The 24142-nt window shown below is 54.5% G+C and overlaps 2 protein-coding genes and 1 non-coding gene across 7 annotated transcripts in view; 2 read left to right on the top strand and 1 right to left on the bottom strand.

Moving 5' to 3' along the window:
• Window positions 1-165: 165 nt before the first annotated feature.
• The window catches only part of LOC138431368 (polyprenol dehydrogenase), a 222766-nt gene continuing 198789 nt past the window's right edge, over window positions 166-24142 (top strand). For 3 of the 4 annotated variants that reach the window (XM_070289533.1, XM_070289534.1, XM_070289535.1), the window contains exon 1: window positions 166-410. In XM_070289533.1, coding sequence (XP_070145634.1) covers window positions 302-410 — 109 coding nt within the window. In that variant the 5' untranslated portion in view covers window positions 166-301. The remainder of the gene's footprint in view (window positions 411-24142) is intronic. The other variant, XM_069573480.2, reaches the window with a different exon arrangement.
• LOC138929696 (E3 SUMO-protein ligase ZBED1-like) lies at window positions 328-18667 on the top strand. Of its 2 annotated transcripts, none has more exons than XM_070289528.1 (2): window positions 328-410; window positions 13855-18667. In XM_070289528.1, the coding sequence occupies exon 2, from the start codon at window positions 13865-13867 to the stop codon at window positions 15986-15988; it is 2124 nt and encodes a 707-aa protein (XP_070145629.1). In that variant the 5' UTR covers window positions 328-410; window positions 13855-13864; the 3' UTR covers window positions 15989-18667. The 2 variants fall into 2 exon arrangements, with proteins under 2 accessions (XP_070145629.1, XP_070145628.1); XM_070289527.1 differs by lacking the exon at window positions 328-410 and adding an exon at window positions 701-720.
• On the bottom strand, window positions 6371-6498 carry LOC138431544 (small nucleolar RNA U109). The gene has a single exon (XR_011253721.1). It is a non-coding gene; the product is annotated as a small nucleolar RNA U109 (small nucleolar RNA).

The raw sequence follows: 24142 nt of genomic DNA, 5'->3' as shown, positions 1-24142 counted from the left end.
GGGGCGGGGGCACGCTGGGAGTCGGGGGCGCGCTCAGGGCGGGGGCGCGCGGGGGGCGGGAGTCGGGGCGCGCGCAGGGCGGGGGCGCGCGGGGGGCGGGAGTCGGGGGCGCGCAGGGCGGGGGCGCGCGGGGGGCGGGAGTCGGGGGCGCGCGCGCGGGACGGGAGGCGGGGGCGCGCGCGCGGGGCGGGGCGTGGGCGCGGCGCGGGGCGGGCCGGCGCGGGCGCGTTTCCGCCGTCCGGCCCGGAGCTCCGAGTCTGGCCGGCGGCGCGGAAGCGGCGGCGGCGGCGGCGGGGCAGCCATGTCGCCTTTGTCCGCGGCGCGGGCGGCCCTGCGGGTGTACGCGGTGGGCGCGGCGCTGGTCGTGGCGCAGCTGCTGCGTCGCTGCGTGCGGGGCTTCGTGGAGCCAGGTCAGCGGCCGGGGAGCGGCGGCGAGGGGCCGGGGCCGCGCGGCGCGGGCGGGGCTGCGGCAGGGGGCTGGCGGGGGCCCGCGTCGCCGGGCCCGGGGCGCGCCCTCCGCCCGTGCAGAGGACCCCCAGGTTCGGGGCGGAGCTGGGAAGGGGCGCGGGGAGGCGGGCGCGTCGGGCGCTCCCGGAAGCAGGCCCGGGCGGCCCGGCGGGGGGAGGAGGCGCGCCCTCCCCGCCGCCCCGCCCGCTCCGCGCGCGCCCCGGGGGCCGGGGTGGCCAGGGGGTCCCGCGCGCCCTGGCCCGGGGGTCGCAGGTTCGTGCGCGCCGCGTCGGGCGCTCCCGGAAGCCGGGCCGGGCGGCCTGCGGGGGTCGGCTTGGGGGAAGGCGCGCCCTCCCCAGCGCCCCGGGGGCTGGGGTCTCTCCAGGGGATCCGTGCGCGCCCCAACCACGGCGGGAGCCCCCCCCTCCCACCCCGGGGTCCCTGCGCTCTGCAGACCCGCATCCCGGAGGGAGGCGGGGGCGGGGGGGCGAGATCCCGGCCCCGCGCGGGCTCCAGTAGGACGGGGCCTGCCCGGGTTTGCAGGGACTGGGGGGCTGGGGCGGTGTGGGGGGGCGCGCCAAGGGGCTGGAGGCGGCTTCTAGGGGGTCTAGGAGCCCTGGAGAGGGGAGCTTCAGTTTAGTGGCCGCCGGTTTCTCTGGCCTGCGCCACCTGCGCGGAGCCTCGGGGGCCAATCTTGGCGGTGCGGGGACCCATTCGCGTCTTCACGCATATTAGGGACCCCCCCCACCTCCTTTCCCCACCAATCTGGAAGGGAGTCTCCGTCTGTCTGGTCACCTCGGTGTTCTCAGGACTTCGATCGAGGAAACCGGTGTTTCTGTCTGTTCTTGACTTGCAGAGTGTCAAAATAACTCTAGGGTCTGTGTGCCGTAAATGACATGTCAATTTTTTTAGGAGAAAAACAGCTACTTTTGGAAACAAAGTATTCTCTGGGAAGCGCGGTGTCCCGTTACCTTGTAACGACTCTCTTTATTATCTGGGGTAAGAGGAGACAGAGAGTCTTAAGTCCAACTGGGTTTTCAAGGGTGTTGGCATAGCCCCCCCCCCTCCCCCCGCCCCAACCCGGCAGCCTGTGGGTAACGCCCCTGACCACCCTGGCCACCCCCGGGAGATTGGGGTGGAAAAACAGAAAGGCTGTTACTATGCTTGTGCAAATGCCTTCCCGTGCCTCCACCTGCAGGAAGGCCCAGCAGGGCCCAGGCCTTGCACACCTGCAGCTCTGAGCACTTTTTTTCCTACCCTCCCTGGGTCTTCACCCGGGGAGATACATCTCGCAGGTTTATGTTGAGCTAAGCGATTAGTTTTCTGATAAATTGCATTTTGGTGCTGTTTTTTAAAAAGCACACGGAGCATGACTGGAAAAGACTGCAGAGGAAGGCAGAGTGGAAGGCAGAGTGCAGCTTTGGCACCTGGGCTGACTTGTAAACAGTGAAGGGCTCTGAAGAGCAGTCCCATGTTTGCCCCACACTGCCCCTAAGTTGCAGAGCACCCAGGGGAGGTTGCGGGCTTCCCTGGGGGCTCAGACAGCGAACAGTCTGCCTGCAAGGCGGGAGACCAGGATTCGATCCCGGTGGGGAAGATTCCGTGGAGAAGGGAATGGCCGCCCACTCCAGTATTCTTGCCTGGACAGTCCCACAGACAGAGGATCCTGGCGGGCCAGACACTGAACTTTGCCCAGGTATGCAGCTAAATAAACTGTAACCCAGAGGCCCAGTTCAGATGCAGACTAGCTGAGATTTTGTTTTGTTTTGTTTCATTTCTAAAGTCTTTATTGAATTCGTTATAGCGTTGCTTCTGTTTTTATGTTTCTCTGGTTTTTTGGTCCCTGAGTCATAAGGGATTTTAGCAACCCCACCCAGGATTGAACCCGATATTGAAGTGGCCAAGTCTTAACCATTGGACCACCAGGGGAGTCCTGGTTTTTTGCCTTTAAACATCAGATGTTTTCTTTTTTAACAGTATGTATGGCCTATATAAATGTGCACACAGTATACAATAATTAATGTGGAAATATTACAGGGAGGAAGTCACCAATTCTGACTCCATGTTGGAAGCTATTTTCTTTGACTTGGTTTTTATTATTATAAAGAAAAAAAAAAAAGTCGCTCAGTCCTGTCTGACTCTTTACGACCTCATGGACTGTAGCCCACCAGGCACCTCTGCCCATGGGATTTTCCAGGCAAGAATACTGGAGTGGGTTGCTATTCCCTTCTCCAGGGGATCTTCTTGACCCAGGGATCGAACCCAGGTCTCCTGCATTCTAGGCAGATTCTTTGCTGTCTGAGCCACCAGGGGAGCCCCTTTATTATTATAATCATACTCAGTGGCTTGCCCACAGGACCCTGCCTCTCTGTTTGACTGTCAAATAAATTGCCTTTGGGGGCTTCCCTGGTGGCTCAGCTGATAAAGAATCCTCCTGAAGAGCTGGAGACCTGGGTTCCATCCCTGGGTTGGGAAGATCTGCTGGAGAAGGGAAAGGCTACCCACCCCAGTATTCTGGCCTGGAGAATTCCATGGACGGTACAGTCCCTGGGGTCGCAAAGATTCCTAAATGAATGAGCGACTTTCACTTAAAGTGCATTTATTTAGCTCTGAAGAGAGAGTTTGTCCCTGCCCGCCTGTGAATAGATGAGATTGACACTCCCTGTAGGGAGGCTGGACATTTCTCCGTGGGAGATGTCTTGCAAGACTGAAGACCCTTTCACGTGACTTCCCCACTGTCTCTGCCTCTCAACGCAGCCTTTCGACTCCAGTTCCGCCTGGCTTCTTTCTCTCGGGTCTATATAAGAACCTGGCATCCAGAGCCCAATGAGATGCTCACTTTGAGGTGCTAGCCAGCCATCTTCTTCGTCTGCCGGCTCCCTGATTAAAGTCTCTCTCTCGGATTCAATGGCCTGTGGCGTGGAGAGCAGAGCAAGCATGGTCTCAGTGACAGAAATACTTTTTTATTTATATATTTTAAAGTGATAATGACAAACCACAGCAATGATTGCTGAAGTGCATTTGGTTGTGAAAGGTCTTTTTTTTTTTTTAATTGTTAATTGAATAATTGCTTTAGAGTGTTGTGTTGGTTTTTACTAGAAAACAATGTGAATTGGCTATAGTTCAGTTCAGTAGCTCAGTCGTGTCCAACTCTTTGCGACCCCATGGACTGCAGCATGCAGGCTTCCCTGTTCATCACCAACTCCTGGAGTTTACCAACTCATGTCCATTGAGTCGGTGATGCCATCCAACCATCTCATCCTCTGTCGTCCCCTTCTCCTCCTGCCCTCAATCTTTCCCAGCATCAGGGTCTTTTCCAGTGAGTCAGTTCTTCACATCAGGTGGCCAAAGGATTGGAGTTTCAGCTTCAGCATCAGCCTTTCCAGTGGACATTCAGGATTGATCTCCTTTAGGATGGACTGGTTGGATCTCCTTGCAGTCCAAGGGGCCCTCAAGAGTCTTCTCCAACACCACAGTTCAAAAGCATCCATTCTTTGGCACTCAGCTTTACAGTCCAACTCTCACATCCATACGTGACGACTGGAAAAACCATAGCTTTGACTGGATGGACCTTTGTTGGCCACGTAATGTCTGCTTTTTAATACACTGTCTAGGTTGGTCATAACTTTTCTTCCAAGGAGTAAGCGTCTTTTAATTTCATGGCTGCAATCACCATCTGCAGTGATGTTGGAGCCCAGAAAAATAAAGTCAGCCACTGTTTCCCCATCTATTTGCCAAGAAGTGATGGGACCGGATGCCATGATCTTAGTTTTTCTGAGTGTTGAGTTTTAAGCCGGCTTGAATCAGTTGTAGGTTTACATACATCCCCTCCCTCTTGAGCCTGCCTGCTACCCCCAGGCACCCGCCGGGGCATCACAGAGCCGTGAGCTGAGCTGCCGGTGCTGCAGAGCAGCTTTCTACTCTCCGTGTGTTTCATGTGCGGTCGTGTGTGTATATATGTCGACGCCGCTCTCTCAGTTCGTCCCACCATCTCCTTCCCCCACTGTGTGCCCACAAGCCCACTCTCTGTCCCTGTGCCTCGGTCCCTGCTCTGGTCTCTGATCACCCACCCGGAAAAGTCAGATCACACTTCAGATTTAAAACTTCCTTGCTTATGCTGGTTGCTAATGATTGCACGTCAGGTATTGAATGCCTGGTGAATCTGTCTGTGGGTCGTCTCAGCCCCTCGATGGTGGCTTGCTTGGGCAAATGTGGAGTTTTCTGGAGGTGAGCTGTTTCTTATCTTTTTCGTGGGGGGAAACTGGGAGCACTTGTTCACTGCACTTGAATAACTTCTGCCGGCGTGACTGTGATAAGATGGAGGCTTCTCTCCCACGTGTATGACCCTCCCTTTGGAATTGGGGATGGCCCTGCATGTTTTATCTGCTGGGGAAGGCGTGCGGCGTGAGCGCCCGTGGGTTCTGTGACAAGGTGGAAGAAGATGCGTGAAAAAGGAGCTGAGTCCTGAAGGGGACCTTTCCTTAAAATGTATTACTACAGACAAGAGCGTGAGAAACTCATGGCAGCTGGAGGTCTATGCGTGTCTAGAGACGCATGTGGGCAAATGAAGAATTCCTCTAATAGAGTCTGACTTCCACATTCTCTGTGGTGATTGTCTGTTACAACTCATTGTTCAGTCGCTCAGTCGTGTCCGAGTCTGCAGTCCCATGGACTGCAGCACGCCAGGCCACCCTGTCCATCACCAACTCCCAGAGTTCACTCAAACTCTTGTCCATCGAGTCGGTGATGCCATCCAGCCATCTCATCCTCGGTCGTCCCCTTCTCCTGCCTCCAATCCCTCTCAGCATCAGAGCCTTTTCCAATGAGTCAACCCTTCGCATGAGGTGGCCAAAGTACTGGAGTTTCAGCTTTAGCATCATTCCTTCCAATGAGTATTCAGGACTGATTTCCTTTAGGATGGACTGGTTGGACCTCCTTGCAGTCCAAGGGGCTCTCAAGAGCCCTCTCCAGCACCACAGGTCAAAAGCAGCCATTCTTTAGTCAAACCATTGCTTTGACTAGACAGACCTTTGTCAGCAAAGTGATGTCTCTGCTTTTCAATACGCAGTCTAGATTGGTCATAGCTTTTCTTCCAAGGAGCAAGAGCCTCTTAATTTCATGGCTGCAGTCACCATTTGTGGTGTTTTGGAGCCCAAGAAAATAAGGGTGCCACACAGATTTTCCCGTGAGAATCCTGTTTCAGGGACTCCCTTGGAGGTCGCACGCTTAACGCTCCTTGCTTCCACGGCAGGGGGTGCAGCTTCCATCTGCGTTTGCGGAACTCAGCTCTTCCGTGCCTCAGGCATGGCCCCCCCCCATTTTTTTTTCAAAAAAGACTTGATGCAAAAAAATCCATGATGAACAATAACCACGGGAAAAAAAAAAGTTCTGTTGCAAATAGGAGTCAGGCCTTCTGATCTTCAAAATGGACTTTGGTCTGCAAAATGGACTTCTGCTGACGGACTGACTGTCCAGCTCAAGAACAGAGGTCAGCTGGCCCATTTAGGCAGCCATTTGAGGGCGGATTCTAGTTTTCAAACTGTAGGATTTTTTAAAAAGTCTGTCAAGAGGAAGTAACATCTGGTTGGTTTTGCGTGCATATAAATAGTTGGGAGCTCCAGGGAGGCAAAACCATAATTTGGTTGATCTTTGCCTCTTTTTTAGCCTTAAAAAGAAATGAGGACTCCCCCCTTCCCCAAGAGCTTTGGTTGTAGGTGGCTTTTGCTCTTCTATATGGATCCTATTCAGTTACATGTTAATACAGTTAAAACTTAAATTTTTTTTTGATGATGTTGAGAAATTCTTGTCACAGTTGCTTAGCTGTGGTCATGGTATTGTGGTTATGGTTTTTTTTTTTATCTTTTATCGGGAAATACAGTTTTCTCCCAGGGAGGGGCCACAGTTGCATTTTTTTTTTTTTTTGAAATGTAGGAGAAACACAGAGCTACTCCACAGCTAATGTAACATTGCCAGCCCTGAGAACTCCTTTATTATTCTAGCATATTATAGATTCCATCTTGCAAAAGCATGAGGAGCTTTTTTCATATGCGGTAAGTGAAAAAAAAAGTTTAAATGGTCAACACGGAAAACTACATTGTGTATTTCAGATCACGTTAACAAGACACTTACATGTTATTCCCAGTGACATTGCTTTCTTGTTGCTGAGTCATAACCAAGTCTTTGTGACCCGGTGGACTGTAGCCCACCAGGCTGCTCTGTCCAGGGGATTCTCCAGGCAAGAATCCTGGAGTGGGCTGCCGTTTCCTCCTCCAGGGGATCTTCCTGACCCAGGGATCGAATCCGCGTCTCCTGCATATTAGCAGGTGGGTTCGTTACCACTGAGCCACGTGGGAAGCCCAACACTTTAATTTCTCTTCCTTTTACCCGTCGAAAAATAACAAACTGCTTACATGTTATTCCCAGTAACACTTTTTTTTTTTTACCCAGCGAAAAATAAGAAGTCACTTACATGTGATCCCTAGTAACATTTTTTTCAACCCAACAAAAAACAACAAGCTGCTTATATGTTATTTCCAGTAATTTTTTTTTTTTTCCCACCTAACAAAAAAAATACAACTATTTTCTCCGAAAATAAATACCAAATCAGGGAGCGCAGTTGCTGCTTTCGGTTCTTGCTGAATTCTGGAAGTCCCCGTGGAGCTGAGTGATGCTGGCCCTCCACTCACTGACTTCATCCTTCATCTTGGGACATGGTCGTTGTGTTTGTGGACAGTCTGGCTGGTGCCACTGCTGTGAGCAAAGGCAAGAGCTCCCCAGGCCCCGGGTAGCATCTGGGCGACGGTTTCCCCCCGAGAGATGCTAGGGTTGCCCTGTGAGACGTGCTCGGCGTGGAGGCTGCTTGGACGGAACCTTCATTCCTGACTCTGAACGCGGCCGTGGACCGTGCACGTCTCGCTGTGGCTCCGGTGTGGTCAGTGTGTGCGCTCCAACCCATCACACGCGACTGGACAGCTACGGAGAAAACAAAGGAGGCGGGGTACGCGCGAACGCCACGCGCGGAAATGAACGCCAGGGGCTTCGCGGAGGGGCCCGTGGGCAGGAATCTGCCTTGCCATGCGGGGGACACCAGCTTGATCCCTGCTCTGGGGATCACGCCACGTAGCTTGTAAGCCCACGTGCCGCAGCTGAACAGCAGCTGCCACTCACCACGACTAGGAAAAGCTTTCACTCGGCAGTGAAGACCCAGGGCAGCCCGAAAAAAAAAAAATAAACAAAAAAACCCCAAGACTCAAAATGGATTAAAGACCTAAACGTAAGACTCTGGAAACCATAAGACTCGTAGGAGCAGACGCAGGAACAGAGTAATTTGACTTAATTCTTAGCTGTACCTTTGTGGTCCTGTGTCTTGCAGCAAGGGAAATAAAAGCAGAAATGACCAAATGGAACCAAATGCAACGTAAAAGCTTTCTGCACAGAAAATGGAACCTTGGGCAAAACAGAAGGACAGCCAGTGGAAAGGGAGAAAGTCTTTACAAATAATGTGACTGATAATGGCCTTCCCAGGGGGCTCAGGGGTAAAGAATCTGTATGCAGTGCAGGAGATACAGGAGACCTGGATTGGATCCCTGGGTCAGGAAGATTCCCCTGGAGGAGGAAATGGCAACCCACTCCAGTATTCTTGTCTGGAGAATCCCCATGGACGGAGGAGCCTGGCAGGCTACGGTCTGTGAGGTTGCAAACAGTCGGACATGCCTTAGCAATTGAGCACGCATGCATGACTTCATAAGCGGTTTTTATCCAAAATAACATAAACAGCTCATGCACTCAAACATAAAAAAGCCCCCCAAATCACCCAATTATTTGGGCGTTTAAGGTGACTCAGTGGTAAAGAACTCGCCTGGCGGTGCAGGAAACGTAAGGATGCAGGTTCGATTCCTGGTTCAGGGAAGTCCCCTGGAGAAGGACATGGCAACCCACCCCAGTATTCTTGCCTAGAGAATCCCACAGACAGAGGAGCCTGGCGGGCTACAGCCCGTGGGGTCCCAGAGAGTCGGACATGACTGAAGCGACTTAGCATGCAACCCAATTAAAAATACCCAGAGGACCTCAGTGGACATTTTGAGCTGACATTTCTCCCAAGAAGACAGACAGGTGGCCAACAGATAAACTTGAAAAGATGCTCAGCCTGGTTGACCTCAGAGAAAGGCCAAGTAAAAGCAGAGTGGGGAAAAAAAAAACCAAAAACAAAGAAAGTGCCTTCCAGTGTCCCCATCTTCCTAGGGGGCCTCGGGGAATCCTGCCACTATTTGCCCAGTGGTCACGAAACTGCAAGGGGGAGACCCCCCATGGGCGGTGCCTCCTTAGGCCATTGCTTTGTCACGATGCTTTCTGCAGGACCACGGACCTCAGACCGCCTTCAGCCCGACAGCTCCGATCGTTCGTCGTGGTTGGCATCACGATGAACACGTAGTAAGAAAGTCTGATGACAGTGAATCGCATTACCCATGTAGGACGGAAGAGCTCCATTCCAGAGCCCCGCTGTGGTGCCTGCTGCGAGGATCCCCTCGCTCTAGGGGACCGCCTTTCCCAGGCCCAGGCGCCCCCCACTCCTAGCATTAGATTCAGGCTTGCTTTCCACTGGGACAGTGCGTGGGGTCCCCGGGACCAAGGATCAGAGACCAGTGACTTCAAACCAGAAGCATCCGTCCTCCCCCAGCCCTGGGGACCAGACGTCTGAGCTCTCAGGGTCCCAGGGCTGAGCTCTGTCCCGAGGCTCCAGGGGAGGGTCCTCCCCGCCTCTTCCGGCTTCTGAGCTCCGGGCGTCCGTCCCTGGGCTGGCGGCCGCCTCCCTCCCGTCTCCGCCTCCGTCTCCACGTGGCTTCTCTGCTGCGTCCGTGTCTCTCCTCTTCTATGTCTTATAAGGACCTTGTCCTTGGGTTTAAGGCCACCCCCATCCAGGCGGAACCTCATCTCAGAGCTTCACTCCATCATGTCTGCAGATAACTTATTTCCATGTAATGTCCTCTTCTGAGGACTCTTCTGAGGACAAAGCCACTTCTGAGGCTTTGGGAGGACATGAATTTTCAGTGGAGGGTGCTTTTTCAGCCCACTGTCGTTACTGAGTTTTGAACATTTGAGCCAACACTCAGAAAATGCCTGGTGGCTGCAGTTTGTGACTTAACTGTGAGTGCTGTATAGTAGCTTGAACAAAGCCCGGGAGATGGTGAAGGACAGGGAAGCCTGGCGTGCTGCGGTCCATGGGGTCGCAGAGAGTCGGACACGAATGAGAGACCAGACAACAACAGGAGACTGGAAGCTTGCAGATTTAACAGACACCTTTTTAAATTTGTTTTCATTAAATAATTTTTTTTAACAAATTGCTGTTTATTTGATTTACAGGGCTGTGTTAGTTTCATGCACACAGCAAAGTGATTCAGTTGGACACACACATATATTCATATTCTTTTCCATTACAGCAAGATGATCGTAGTGTATTATATCGTTATCTGGATATATAATTGTATAATGAATATACTTTCCTGTTATATACGGTAACTAGGTCCCTGTCAGTCATCTAGTTTATATATAGTCGGAAAGTGAGAGTCACTCAGTCGTGTCTGACTCTTTGAGACCCCATGGACTTATACAGCCCATGGGATTCTCCAGGCTAGAATACTAGAGTGGGTAACCTTTCCCTTCTCCAGGGGATCTTCTCAATCCAGGGATTGAACCCAGGTCTCCCACACTGCAGGCGGATTCTTTACCAGCTGAGCCACCAGGGAAGCCCAAGAATACTGGAGTGGGTAGCCTTTCCCTTCTCCAGGGGATCTTCTCAATCCAGGGATTGAACCCAGGTCTCCCACACTGCAGGCGGATTCTTTACCAGCTGAGCCACCAGGGAAGCCCAAGAATACTGGAGTGGGTAGCCTTTCCCTTCTCCAGGGGATCTTCTCAATCCAGGGATTGAACCCAGGTCTCCCACACTGCAGGCGGATTCTTTACCAGCTGAGCTACCAGGGAAGCCTGTAACGGATACAGTTTCCTGTTGTAGACAGTACATAGGTCCTTGTTAGTTACCTAGTTTATATACAGCCGTGTGTATCTGTTAATCCCAAACTCCTAATCTCTCTCTCCTCCTTCCGCTTTGGTAGCGGTAAGTTTTCTGTCTGCGAGTAACAGACACCTTTAATGTTTTCTTGATACAGTCTTTTTTTTGTATGTTTCTGGACCGCATGCAGGATCCTAGTTCCGCGCGCACGGATCCAACCTGTGCCTCCTGCTACGCATGAAACAGAGGTGGAGCTGCTGTCTATAAAACAGGGGACTCACACGTCCCCCCTGCGAGCGTGGAGCCTCAACCACTCGGTGCCCAGGGAGGTCCCCTGACACCTCTTAAGAAAACTCAGCTTGCCTTGTGGGGGTCCCGGCCCTCTGACTGGCAGCACCACGGCTGGTTGGCTTCGCAGTGTCCAGGTGTTAGTGGCCATGAGGCGGGGGGCATTCTGAGACATTCCAGGGACGTAGAATTCCCTTCCTGCCCCAGTCTGGCATCCATCCCCAGATGCCCCTGGGGAGGAAAAATAGAGCCTGCAAAGTACAAAAGTCCTCTTTCTAATATTTTCATGCAGTTATCGTTGATGTCATCATTGTTCAGTAATGCCTGACTCTGCGACCTCATAGACTGCAGCACGCCAGGCTTCCCCGTCCTTCACCATCTCCCGGAGTTTGCTCAGATTCATGTCCACCGAGTGGGTGATGCCATCCAACCATCCCATCCTCTGTCGTCCCCTTCTCCTCCTGCCCTCAGTCTTTCGCAGCATCCACGTCTTCTCCAATGACTCGGTTCTCTAGCTCTGTGAGTCTGCTTCCGTTTTGTGAGCCTCACTAGTTTCATATATATGTGTGTATATATTTATTTGGCTGCCTTGTGTCTTCGTTGCAATATGCAGTCTTCAGTTGTGACATGTGGGACCCAGTTCCCTGACCAAGGATGGAACCCAGGCCCCCTGCATTGGAAGCTTGGCGTCTTAGCCACCGGACCACCAGCAAAGTCCCCATATTCCCTATTTTTTTTTTAATATATTTTTTATTGGATTGCCTGTATAACTAAGAATCATAGCGCTGTTTGCCTTCCACTTTCTTAACTCCGCTCCGTACGATGATCTCTAGGTCCGTCCATGTTGCGGCAAGTGGCATTAGTTAATTCCTTCTCACGGCTGAGTCATATTCCGCTGTATACACGTACCACCTGCCCTGTATCCAATCCTCTGTTGATGGACACTCATGGTTGCTTCCGTGTCTTGGCTATTTAGAATAGTGTTGGAATGAACACTGAAGCGCGTGCATCTTTTTGAATTGCAGTTTTGTCTGGATATCATGCCCAGGAATGGGATGGCAGGATCGTACGGGAGCTGTGTTTTTAGTGTCTAAAAGGACGTCCGTATTGTTCTGCATAGTGGCTGCACCAGTTCACATTCCCGCCAACAGTGTAGGAAGGGGCCCCTTTTCTGCACATCCTTGCCAACCTTTGTTACTTGTGTTTTTTTTTTTTTTTTCATGAAAGCCAGTGTGACGGGGGTGAGGTGATACCTCATTGTGGACAGAAAGGCATCATTGAAAAACATAAAATTTGAAAAAAAAACTTGAATGCTGGTCTGCCAGCCTCGCATCTGCTTGTACATGCTTAGTCCCGCAGTCGTGTCTGACTCTTTGCGACCCCGTGGACATCAGCCTGCCGGACTCCTCTGTCCATGGGGATTGTCCAGGCTAGAATACTGGAGTGGGTTGCCATGCCCCCTTCCAGGGGATCTTCCCAACCCAGGGATCGAACCCAGGTCTCCTGCATTGCAAACGGATTCTTTACCATCTAAGCCACCAGGGAAGCCCAAGAATACTGGAGTGGGTAAACTATTGCTTCCCCAGGGGATCTTCCCGACCCAGGGGTCTCCTGCATTGCATGCAGGTTCTTTACCAGCTGAGCTATCAAGGAAGCTCAAGAATACTTCAGTGGGTAGCCTATCCCTTCTGTATGGGATCTTCTCGACTAGGGCATCCAATGGGGGTTCTCCTGCATTGCAGGCAAGTTCTTTACCGGCTGAGCCACCAGGGAAGCCCAAGAATACTGTAGTGGGTAGCCTACTCCTTTTCCAGGGGATCTTCCCAACCCAGGGGTCTCCTGCATTGCAGGCGGATTCTTGACCAGGTGAGCCACCAGGGAAGCCCAAGAATACTGCAGTGGGTAGCCTGTCCCTTCTCTATGGGATCTTCTCGACCGGGGCTTCCAATCGGGGGTCTCCTGCATTGCAGGCAGGTTCTTTACTAGCTGAGTCACCAGGGAAGCCCAAGAATACTGGAGTGGGTAGCCTGTCCCTTCTCCAGGGTATCTTCCCGACCCAGGGGTCTCCTGCACTGCACTGCACGCAGATTCTTTACCAGCTGAGCTACCAGGGAAGCTCAAGAATACTTCAGTGGGTAGCCTATCCCTTTTCCAAGGTATCTTCCCGACCCAGGGGTCTCCTGGATTGCACGCAGGTTCTTTACCAGCTGAGCTATCAAGGAAGCTCAAGAATACTGCAGTGGGTAGCCCATACCTTCTCTATGGGATCTTCTCGACCGGGGCATCCAATCGGGGCTCTCCTGCATTGCAGGCAGATTCTTTACCATCTAAGCCACCAGGGAAGCCCAAGAATACTGGAGTGGGTAACCTATTGCTTCCCCAGGGGATCTTCCCGACCCAGGGGTCTCCTGCACTGCATTGCACGCAGGTTCTTTACCAGCTGAGCCACCAGGGAAGCTCAAGAATACTGCAGTGGGTAGCCTATCCCTTCTCTAGGGAATCTTCCCGACCCAGGCATCCAACCAGGGGTCTCCTGCGTTGCAGGCGGATTCTTGACCAGGTGAGCCACAAGGGATGCAGAGTGCCTGCCTGAGAAGCTCCACCTGTCCTGCTCTTATCTGGGCCAGTTTTCTTGGTGGCCTTTGACACGCCTGCGTCCTGACCAGAAGTCTTTAGGAGTGGGGGACGTGGGTCCTCTTGACCTGGCAAGGGGGTGTTTGGGAACTGTGGGGGCTGCCTGGGGAACAGACCCACCTGCTTGTTTGCGGGGCTGGTTTATTTCCCAGAACAGGACGTAATAACAGCAGCTCAGGTGAGGAAAGAGCTGTCATGAGGAGTCCAAAGAGGATGGAAACACTAAAAAAAAAAAAAAAAAAAAAAATCAATAAACGCATGTCTCCGACGCACCTGGATGGAACAGCTGCTCGCTTTTCAGATTGAGCCCTCGCTGCTTTGCCACCAGCTAGAGCAGCGGCCTCGGGGTTGGTCCCCACTTCCATGCACCCTCGTTTCCGGAGCCACCCCGCTCCCCGCCCCCGCCCCGCCCCACCGGCTGGCCAGGCGGAGCCGGGGCGTCTTCTCACGCTCTTTGTTCTGCTGCTTCTCGGCAGGTCGTCCCGAATGAGCGGAGGCCCAGCCGGGGGCGGCGCGATGGAGTGCAAGAGCCTGGAGGGCGGGCAGAGCGACCTCAAGCTGGTGGCGCACCCGCGCGCCAAGAGCAAAGTGTGGCGCTACTTCGGCTTCGACACGAACGCGGAGGGCTGTATCCTGCAGTGGAAAAAGATTTACTGTCGCATATGCATGGCCCAGATCGCCTACTCGGGCAACACTTCCAACCTGTCCTACCACCTGGAGAAGAACCACCCCGACGAGTTCTGCGAGTTCGTCAAGAGCAACACGGAACAGATGCGCGAGGCCTTCGCCAGCGCCTTCTCCAAGCTGAAGCCGGACCCCGCGCAGCCCGGCGGCGCCCCGGAGCCGCTGGCCGCCAAGGCCGGCGCGCACGGCCACGAGAGCCGCAAGCAGCAGGAGCTCACCGCCGCCGTCATGGGCCTCATCTGCGAGGGCCTCTACCCGGCCTCCATCGTCGACGAGCCCACGTTCAGGGCGCTGCTGAAGGCCGCCGAGCCGCGCTACGAGCTGCCGGGCCGAAAGTTCTTCTCCGGCAAGGCCATCCCCGAGCGCTATGGCGCCGTGCGGGAGGCGGTGCTCAAGGAGCTGGCGGACGCCGCCTGGTGCGGCGTCTCCACCGACCTGTGGCGCAGCCAGACCCAGAACCGCACGTACGTGACGCTGTCGGCACACTTCCTGGGCCGCGCGGCCCCCCACGGGCTGGCGGTGGGCTCCCGCTGCCTCAAGACCTTCGAGGTGCCCGAGGAGAACGCGGCCGAGACCATCACGCGCGTCCTTTACGAAGCGTTCATCGAGTGGGGCGTCCACGCCAAGGTCTTCGGCGCCACCACGGACCGCGGCAAGGACCTGGCGCAGGCCTGCTCTCTGCTCGACATCCCGGTGCACATGCCGTGCCTCGGCCACACCTTCGACGCGGCCATCCGCCAGGCCTTCCGGCTGCCCAAGCTGGGCGCGCTGCTGGGCCGCTGCGCCAAGCTGGTGGCGTACTTCCAGCAGTCGTCCGTGGCCATGGCAATGCTCCACGAGAAGCAGAGGCAGCAGAACGCGGCGCCCTGCACGCTGGTGAGCAACCGCGTGGCCTGGTGGGGCAGCACGCTTGCCATGCTGCAGCGCCTCAAGGAGCAGCAGTTTGCCATCGCCGGGGTCCTGCTGGAGGACACCAACAACCACCACCTGATGCTGGAGGCCGCCGAGTGGGCCACCATCGAGGGCCTGGTGGAGCTGCTGCAGCCTTTCCGGCAGGTGGCCGAGATGCTGTCGGCCTCCAAGCACCCCACCATCAGCATGGTGAAGCCGCTGCTCCATATGCTTCTGAACACGACGCTCAACCCCAAGGAGACGGACCCCAAGGAGATCAGCATGGCGAAGGAGGTGATCGCCAAGGAGCTCGCCAAGACCTACCAGGACAGCCCCGAGATCGACCTCTTCCTCAACGTGGCCACCTTCCTGGACCCGCGCTACAAGAGGCTGCCGTTCCTCTCCACTTTCGAGCGGCAGCAGGTGGAGAACCGTGTGCTGGAGGAGGCCAAGGGCCTCCTGGAGAAAGTCAAAGACGGCGCCTACCGCGCGTCCGAGGACAAGGCGGCCACGCCGCCTGAGGAGCCGCCGCCGGCCAAGAAGCCGGCGCCCTCGCCCACCCCGCCGCCCGCCAGCGTCATCAACGACATGCTGGCCGAGATCTTCTGCCCCACCGGGGGCGTGGAGGACCAGGAGGAGCGGCACGCCCAGGTGGTGGAGGAGCTGAGCAACTTCAAGTCGCAGAAGCCCCTGGGGCTCAACGAGGACCCGCTCAAGTGGTGGTCGGACCGCCTGGCGCTGTTCCCGGTGCTGCCCAAGGTGCTGCAAAAGTACTGGGCTGTGGCGGCCACGCGCGTCGGCCCCGAGCGCCTCTTCGGCTCGCGCGCCACCGTGGTGAGCGCCAAGCGCAACCGCCTGGCCCCCGCGCACGTGGACGAGCAGGTGTTCCTGTACGAGAATGCGCGCGGCGGCGCCGACGCCGAGCTGGAGGACGAAGACGAGGCCGAGTGGGGCCTGGACCAGGAGCAGGCCTTCGCGCCCGGCGAGGCGGCCCACGCCGGCTTCTTCGGCGTCCGGGATGGCAGCTTCGTGTAGCCGGGGCGGGGGCTGGCGGGCGCCCGCAGGGGCGGGGGCGGTGCGCAGCCGCGCGCCGGGGGGCGGTACCCGTGTGGATGCCTGGCTGTCGGGACTGACGCCCCCGCCACCCCAGCGCGGGTGGGCGCACTGCTGCTGGAAAGGCGGGAATCCAGCCGAAGAGGGACAGGGATTTTTGGGGTGTGTGTGTGTGTGTGTGTGTGTGTGTACGTGCCCCAGAGGGCAGACGTGGACTCTGGGTGGTCCAGAGAAGGGAGATGGACTCTGGGTGGTCCCAGACATGACAGACAGACTTTGGATGCCCGAGGACAAAGACGGACTCTGGATGGTCCACAGAGGACAGAGATGGACTCTGGGTGGTCCCAGACAAGAGAGACGGACTCTGCGTGGTCCACAGACGAGAGAGACGGACTCTGGGTGGTCCACAGAGGAGAGAGAGACGAGGCTCCTGAGTAGTCCAAACCTGGTGAAAAGAAGTGAAGTGTTTTTTCTGCAGGGGGCGGCAGCGGTGTGGGGGGGGGGGGACCCCCTTGTATCCCAGGAACAGGGAAAGAAATGACTTGTAAAAACCGGCGGCGTCCGCCCATCGGATCACCAATCTCAACGCCCCCGACGCTAGCATGGCCGGCGGGGGCGTTCTGACTCCCCTCTGTTAATTCCGTACCTGCAGTGTCCCATGTTGTCACGCCAGGGAGGGTTTGGGGTGAATCAGGGACACATGTTAATCAGGGGGCCGCTGAGGACGAAAGCCCCTTCCGTGTTCCCCAAAGCCCACCTCCCCCCGAGCGCCACCTGCACGCCGCACCCGCGCCCCGGGCACCATCCGCGGCTGTTAGCCCCGTCGGTCCGTCAAGCAGCACGCCTACCTTGTCAATTACCAGGGAACCTGGAGACACGCTTTAGCCACCCGCCCTGTCTTCAAGGCGTGATGAAACACGTTACCCTCAGCCCGTGGTGCCATCGCTTATAAAAAAGCCGAAAAAGAGATCCTGGGCGTGGTTTCTTTTCTGCCACCCACGAGTGTTTTTTGGTTTTTGGTTTTTCCCCTCCCCTCCCTTCCCCGAATTCACGGTCCTTGCCAGGTTCCCTGGCTCTTGTGTTGTCGAGGTGGTGTTTGCGCGACCCGATGCTTCAAAGACGCTTCCCAGGGGGCTCCGTGGTAAAGAACCTGCCTGCTAAGGCAGGAGACCTGGGTTCGATCCCTGGGTTGGGGAAAATCCGCTGCAGGAGGGCATGGCAACCCACTCCAGTATTCTTGCCTGGAGAATCCCATGGACAGAGGAGCCTGGCGGGGCTACGGTCCCTGGGGTCACAGAGAGCGAGATGACTGAGCAAGTCTACAGCAACAATCCCCAATTAACAATGCTGTGGCGGTTTCTGGTGGACAGCAAAGGGACTCAGCCACACTCACACACGTATCCATCCTCCCCCAAACTCCCCTCCCATCCAGGCTGCCACGTGACACTGAGCAGAGCTCCCTGTGCTGTCCAGCAGGCCCTTGCTGGTTCTCCAAGTTAAATGCAGCAGAGTGTCCATCTCTATCCCAGACTCCCTGACTATCCCTCCCCCAACCCTTCTCCCACCCTTTCCCCCCGGGAACCATAAGGTTATTACAGAGGATTGAGCAGAGTTCCCTGTGCTGGACAGCAGGCCCTTGCTGGTTCTCCATGTTGAATACAGCAGGGTACCCATGTCCATCCCAGACTCCCTATCTATCCCTTCCCCCGCCCTTCCCCGCCGGGAACCATAAGGTTATTACAGAGGATTGAGCAGAGTTCCCTGTGCTGGACAGCAGGTCCTTGCTGGTTCTCTATGTTAAATACAGCAGGGTGCCCATGTCCACCCCAGACTCCCTGACTGTCCCTTCCCCTCATCCTTCCCCCCAGGAACCATAAGGTTATTACAGAGTATTGAGCAGAGTTCCCTGTGCTGTCCAGCAGGTCCTTGCTGGTTCTCTGTGTTAAATTCAGCAGTGTGTCCATGTCCACCCCAGACTCCCTGACTGTCCCTTCCCCCACCCTTCCCCCCGGGAACTGTAAGGTTATTACAGAGTATTGAGCAGAGTTCCCTGTGCTGTCCAGCAGGTCCTTGCTGGTTCTCCACGTTAAATACAGCAGTGTGCCCACGTCTGTCCTGAGCCTTCACACGGTGAGCATGGACCACGTGTACCCCCAGGGTGTCCAGGTTTTTTCCATCTCCTCCAATCTTTCCCTGCTCCCTCCCTCGCTCTCCTTTCTTTTAAGAAAACAAGCTACCCCAGAAACAGCCTCGGAGGTCAGCATCCATCCTCTTTGTCCTTTTCTGTGTTTTATGGGTTGCCTCTAATCCAGGGTGGCTCGGGGATGCCACATCAGACATCAAATTATTTCATTTTGAGCTTAAATGGGCCCTTTTTCAGGCATGAAAACCTGCCACTTTCAGAGCTTTCTCCATCGAACACAAAAGTGGAACATGTCCGTGAATGTCTCAGATAAAACGTCATTGCCGGCATCCAGAACTTCTCGAGAAGACACGGCCGCTAACTGTCATGGACGTGTCTTATCTGGGTCTGCCCAGGACTCCGCTTCCAGGAAACGGAGTGTGTTTCGCGCTCCCAGGTCTTGCCATCAAAATCCTGATTCTGTGCTTCCTCTAAGTGGTGTTTGTCCCATGTTCAGTAAAGTCACAATGAAGTCACGATTCTCAGATGCTCCCTTTTTTTTTTTTCCCCTTGTGTGTGGAAGGGTACTGTTTCCTTTATCCCAAGCAGCCCCTAGGAGGATGGCAGGACTGGGCTGAAAGGAAGCATAGATCACGGTTGTACATGCTTGTTTTGAGTGAAGGGGCTGAGGATGTGTTCCTGGCCCCTGGTCGTGGGATGTCGGGCTGATTTGCTGGTGGACGACGTGGGTGGAGGTAGCCGGGGAGCCCCAGGAGCTGTGTCTTGAAGCCCTTGTAAAGCGAGGCGGTCACAACAGTTGTGATCTGGCGGGGAGAGGGCGGGGAGGTCTTCCTGAGTGGTCCCCCGGCCTGGGATCAGCGGAGTCCTGTGGTAGCATCTCAGTCGTGGCCAGCCTCTGGACGGAGAACGGGGCGGGGGGCCTGTCCATCCAGCTTCCCCGGAGGACCGCCTCAGCTCATCACGACCGCTTTTTCTTCCTGTCCTTCCCCCGGGGGGGTGTGACTTGTGGGAGGTGGGGAGGGGCAGGCATTCACATTTTGAGTCTTGATCAAGTCTGCATGCTCCCTTGGTCCCTGTTGATGTCATTTTGGGTCTGAGAGACACGGCTGCTTCTCACCGAGGCTCGGGGAAGCAAACAGCCAAGCGTGCGGAGAACATGGCTTTGGGCTGCTTTTCCGATGGGCTTCCCCGGGTGGCTCAGCTGGTAAAGAATCTGCCTACAGTGCGGGAGACCTGAATTCAATCCCTGGGTTGGGAAGTTCCCCTGGAGAACGGAGAGGCTACCCACTCCAGTATTCTGGCCTGGAGAATCCCAACGACTGTAAAGAGTCAGACACATTGTATCTCTTAATGTACTAGTTTGTATCTCTTAATCTCTGCCCCTCATCCTGACCTTCCCTATACCCTTCCCCCAGTGGAATCACTAGTTGGTTCTCGCCATCTGGGAGTCTGTTTCTTTTTGATATATTTATTCATTAAATATTTTAGATTCTGCATACAGGTGGTAACATGCTATTTCTCTGTTTGTGATTTATGTCACTAGATGTGATACCCTCCGAGTCCATCTGTATTGTGAGAGGTCGCCAAAGTTTGTTCTTGTTTATGACTGAGTAATATTCCATTGTGTGTGTGTATGTATTCAAATTATTTATGTGTAATTCTTCAAATACAGTGAAGTACTATATCATTCTGTGATGCCTTCTGATTCGCTTTAACATCTACCTACTTTGGCCACCTCGTGCGAAGAGCCGACTCATTGGAAAAGACTCTGATGCTGGGAGGGATTGGGGGCAGGAGGAGAAGGGGACGACCGAGGATGAGATGGCTGGGTGGCATCACCGACCTGATGAACGTGAGTTTGAGTGAACTCTGGGAGTTGGTGACGGACAGGGAGGCCTGGCGTGCTGCGATTCATGGGGTCGCAAAGAGTCGGACACGACTGAGCGACTGAACTGAACCGACTGAACTGAACTGACCGGTCATCTATCCATATGAGCATATTCTTTTTTCATAGTCCTTCCCACTATAGGTTATTGCGAGACACTGAATTTAGTCCCCGTGCTATGAGGTAGCTCCTTGTTTCTTATTTTATATACAGTAGTCTATGAAATAGTAGTCTATAAAATAGTAGTAGGTACCTGTTAGTCCCAAATTGCTCATCTGTCCCTGCTCCCCTTTGCCCTGTGGAACCAAACGTTTGTCTCCTACGCCTGCTTCTGTCTTGTAACTGAATTCATTTGTACCGTGTTTTTTAGATGTCACATGGAAGTGACACCCGATGGTGTCTGTCCTTCTGATCTGTCTCGCTCGGTGCGATCATCTCTAGGGTCGTCGTCCGTCTTGCTGCAAGTGGTGTTATGCCATCCCTTTTCGTGGCTGAGTGACACTCCGTTGCACGTGTATGCACCGCCGCTTTTTTTATCCAGCCCTCTTCTGATGGACACTTAGCGTGTTTCCATGTCTCGGCTATTGTGATCCGTGCTCCAGTGAACACTGGGACGCACCTATCTTTTAGAATTATCGTTTTCCCCAGATACATATGCCCAGGAGTGGGATTGCAGGCTGATATGGTGGCTCTGTTTTTAGTTTTTTTTCTTGAGGAACTCGCTTGCTGTTCTTGTGGTAGCTGCATCCATGTCCGTACCCATCAGCTAGTGTGAGAGGGTACTCCTGTTCCTTTCGATTCTGTTTCTGTTGTTGAGGAACGTAAAATGCATTGATAAACATACGCGCCATCTGACCAAGAAGTGTGGTAAGCCCCAGTGGGCACCGCTTCCCCGTGCTCCCCCAGCACGAGGTGTTTTCTGCCATTTGCCTTCTTTTCTGGGACAAAAATCTGAGTCCGTGCAGCCCGTCTGGTTGGAGAAGCAGCCCGCATCTGTCTCCGGACACATCTTGCTTCTGCGTCCGTGTAGCCTGCTCCCTGTGACTGTTAATTCTGTCCCGTACGCCGATGTTTAACCATCCGGCTGGGGGCCGTCTATGGCTCATGGGAGTAGTAATAGCATTAGTTGCTTAGTTGGGTCCAACTGCCTGCAACCCCATGGGCTGTAGCCCGCCAGGCTCCTCTGCCCGTGGCATTCTGCAGGCAAGAATGCTGGAGTGGGTTGCCATCCCCTTCTCCAAGGGGGAATCTTCCCGACCCAGTGATCAAACCCAGGCCTCCTGTGTTGAAAGCAGATTCATTTACTATCGGAGCCACCAGAAAGGTCCCGTGGCTTCTAAGGACAGCTTAGTCAAAAAGCTACCGGGCTGACCCCCCGTCACTTGAGGTCCGCTTCAGGTTCATCCGACGTCCGTTCCCCCAAGTTGAGCCGAGCTCACCAGGTTATGCGTTCTCTTCGACAGTCTTTCCAAGCGAGAGGAGGGCTTTCCTTTCCAGTTGCTTTGGGCAGCAAGGCTGAAACTATCACTGAACCAAAGCCAAGTCTTTCCCCCCCACGCAGTAAAGTGAGTCTGCAGACCCCAGGTCGTGCTGAAGAAAGTGTCGTGTCTATTGGAGGCCCCAGGCGACGAGGGTGGTCAGTGTGTGCTCCAAAGACCCTGAACTGCCCGCTGGATTTTGGCAAAGCGTTTTACATTTTTAAAATTTAAATTCATTTATTAATGTCTGGGTCTTGTTTGCTGCACACAGGGTGCTTCTCAGGGCGGTGAGCGGGGTCTGCTCTACCCGTGGTTTGCAGGCTTCCCATTGCTGTGGCTTTTCCTTGAAAGGTTGCTGCTGAGCCGTGAAAGACGTCGGGATTCTTGGCCTCTGGAGGAGACGAATTCAATCTGTGGCCAGTGATAAGGCTTGGTTGCTCAGAGCTTTTCTGTAATATAGTTTTATCAAAGTATGAAGAGATAGAGAAAGCATGTGAGATAGACATCAGAAGGGGGCAGAGAGACTGCCCCCCTGCTAGTCTTTAGCTGGATGTTATACAGCTGCTAGCAGTCTGCTAATTAGAGAAAGGAGGTGTCTCAAAACTCAGAGAGAGGCACCAGGCCCCTCCCCCGCAAGACACATTTTGAGATAACATTGGCACCACGTGAGCCATCCCGGGCCATTAAACAGTTGACCTGAATCTTGAAGAAGGGCAAGTTTCCAAGCAAATAGATAGTTTCATTAACATGGATTAGGAGCACAGTGTGTGAATAAAACATACTGGTTTGCTGAGCCCTTATCGGTTCTGACAGAGAAGGCAATGGCACCCCACTCCAGTGTTCTTGCCTGGAGAATCCTAGGGACGGAGGAGCCTGGTGGGCTGCAGCCCATGGGGTCACTAAGACTCGGACATGACTGAGCGTCTTCACTTTCACTTTTCACATTCACGCATTGGAGAAGGAAACGGCAACCCACTCCAGTATTCTTGCCTGGAGAATCCCAGGGACGGGGGAGCCTGGTGGGCTGCCGTCTCTGGGGCCGCACAGAGTCGGACACGACTGAAGCGACTTAGCAGCAGCAGCAGCAGCAGTATCGGTTCTGAGTCTTAGGCAGAACCGACTTGAAGAAATCAGAATGTAGGGTAGATACATAGTTCATTCACATAGCTTAAGACAAACATTTCCCTAAGAAAATGCATTGGTCAGCTCAAGGTTCGAGAAGAGTTAACGTCAGGTGGAACCAGGTGTCATCACGGCAACACAGAATTTTAAAAGAAACCTTTTGGTTTTGCACAGAGAAGGCAGAAAAATATCTGTCACTGTAGTTTGTCTCCTGCCGCTTAAGGGAAAGAGAAAAAAACGTCTGACTGGCAGCCTAGTACCTCCGTTTGGAGATCCCTGTCCGTCTTGCCTGTCACCCGCTCCTCTTGCAGACCACGGGTTCTAGGGTGCGTGGGCTTCAGGAGTTGCAGGCCCTGGGCTCAGCAGCTGTGGCCCACAAGGCTTTAGTTGCTCCAAGGGATCCTCCCAGGTCAGGGATCGAACCCGTTATCTCTTGCATTTTTATGGCAGGTGGCCTTTCCTGCTGAGCCACCAGGGAAGCCTCAGCATCTTGAAAGGCCAGGTGGTGGAGGGACGTTCGGGGGTCTGTGGTCAGCTCGTGCATGGGCCCTCTGACTGAGGGTGAGGTGACAGGGTGGGGTCACAGGGGTTGATGTTACCCGCCCTCGGGCACCAGTAGGTCTGAGAGCCCATGACCATCAAATAGGTAACTTCTTCCTCTCTGATGGGAATTTTAGCATCTGTGTGTGAGTTGCTCAGCCGTGTCCGACTCTCTGTGACCCCATGGACTATAGCCCGCCAGGCTCCTCGGTCCATGGGATTCTCCAGACCAGAATACTGGAGCGGGTTGACATTTTCTTCTCTTGGGGATCTTCCCGACCCAGGGATCAAACCCACGTTTCTTGCATCGGCAGACAGATTCTTTCCCACTGAGCCATCACAATGCCCATTTCAGGAGTTACTTCTTCCTGAGTTCTTTCTTTGAATTCCAAACGATGTTGGGACTTCCTTAACTCAGGCTACTTTCAGAGTTCCGCTCTCACCTCCACTCGGGAAGGGGGGCAGTGCTGGGCAGACTTGGAAAGAGACCCTGGTGGTCTCGGTCTTGGCCGCCCCGTGAGCAGGACCTCAACCTCTGAGAAGGTGGGGAGTCTACAAGCTTCTGCAACTACTGCAGCTATCTCTGAGAGCTCATGTTCCTGGTTCCCAGCGCAGTGCGGACCAACCCTGACGCTTGACCAGGATTCTTCTCCTTGGGAATGTGCAGCCCCGTGGGTCCCTGTCCTATAAATTATCCACAATTCAGACACGATGCTGGATGTCCTGCAGCTGTGTGGGCCCAGGACTGGCTTTGCAGCTCTGCTCGGACCCACAAGCCCTTCTGTGCCCCTCACATCCCCCAGACGCACGGCTGGGGCTTGTACATGGTGGGGGGGTGCCGTTGGCCACCTTCTGAGCTCTGGCGGCTGCAACCCTGTGGTCCCACGTAAGTGGGAGGCGTCTCCTGCTTGCTGTCTGGTGACGCTTCCAGGTGGCGCTAGTGGTAAAGACGCTTGCCTGCCCATGCA

This window comes from Ovis canadensis, chromosome Y (assembly GCF_042477335.2).
Source record: "Ovis canadensis isolate MfBH-ARS-UI-01 breed Bighorn chromosome Y, ARS-UI_OviCan_v2, whole genome shotgun sequence".
NCBI lineage: Eukaryota > Metazoa > Chordata > Mammalia > Artiodactyla > Bovidae > Ovis > Ovis canadensis.
Note: the sequence above shows the minus strand (reverse complement) of the source record. Positions and strands in the feature narration are given on the sequence as shown.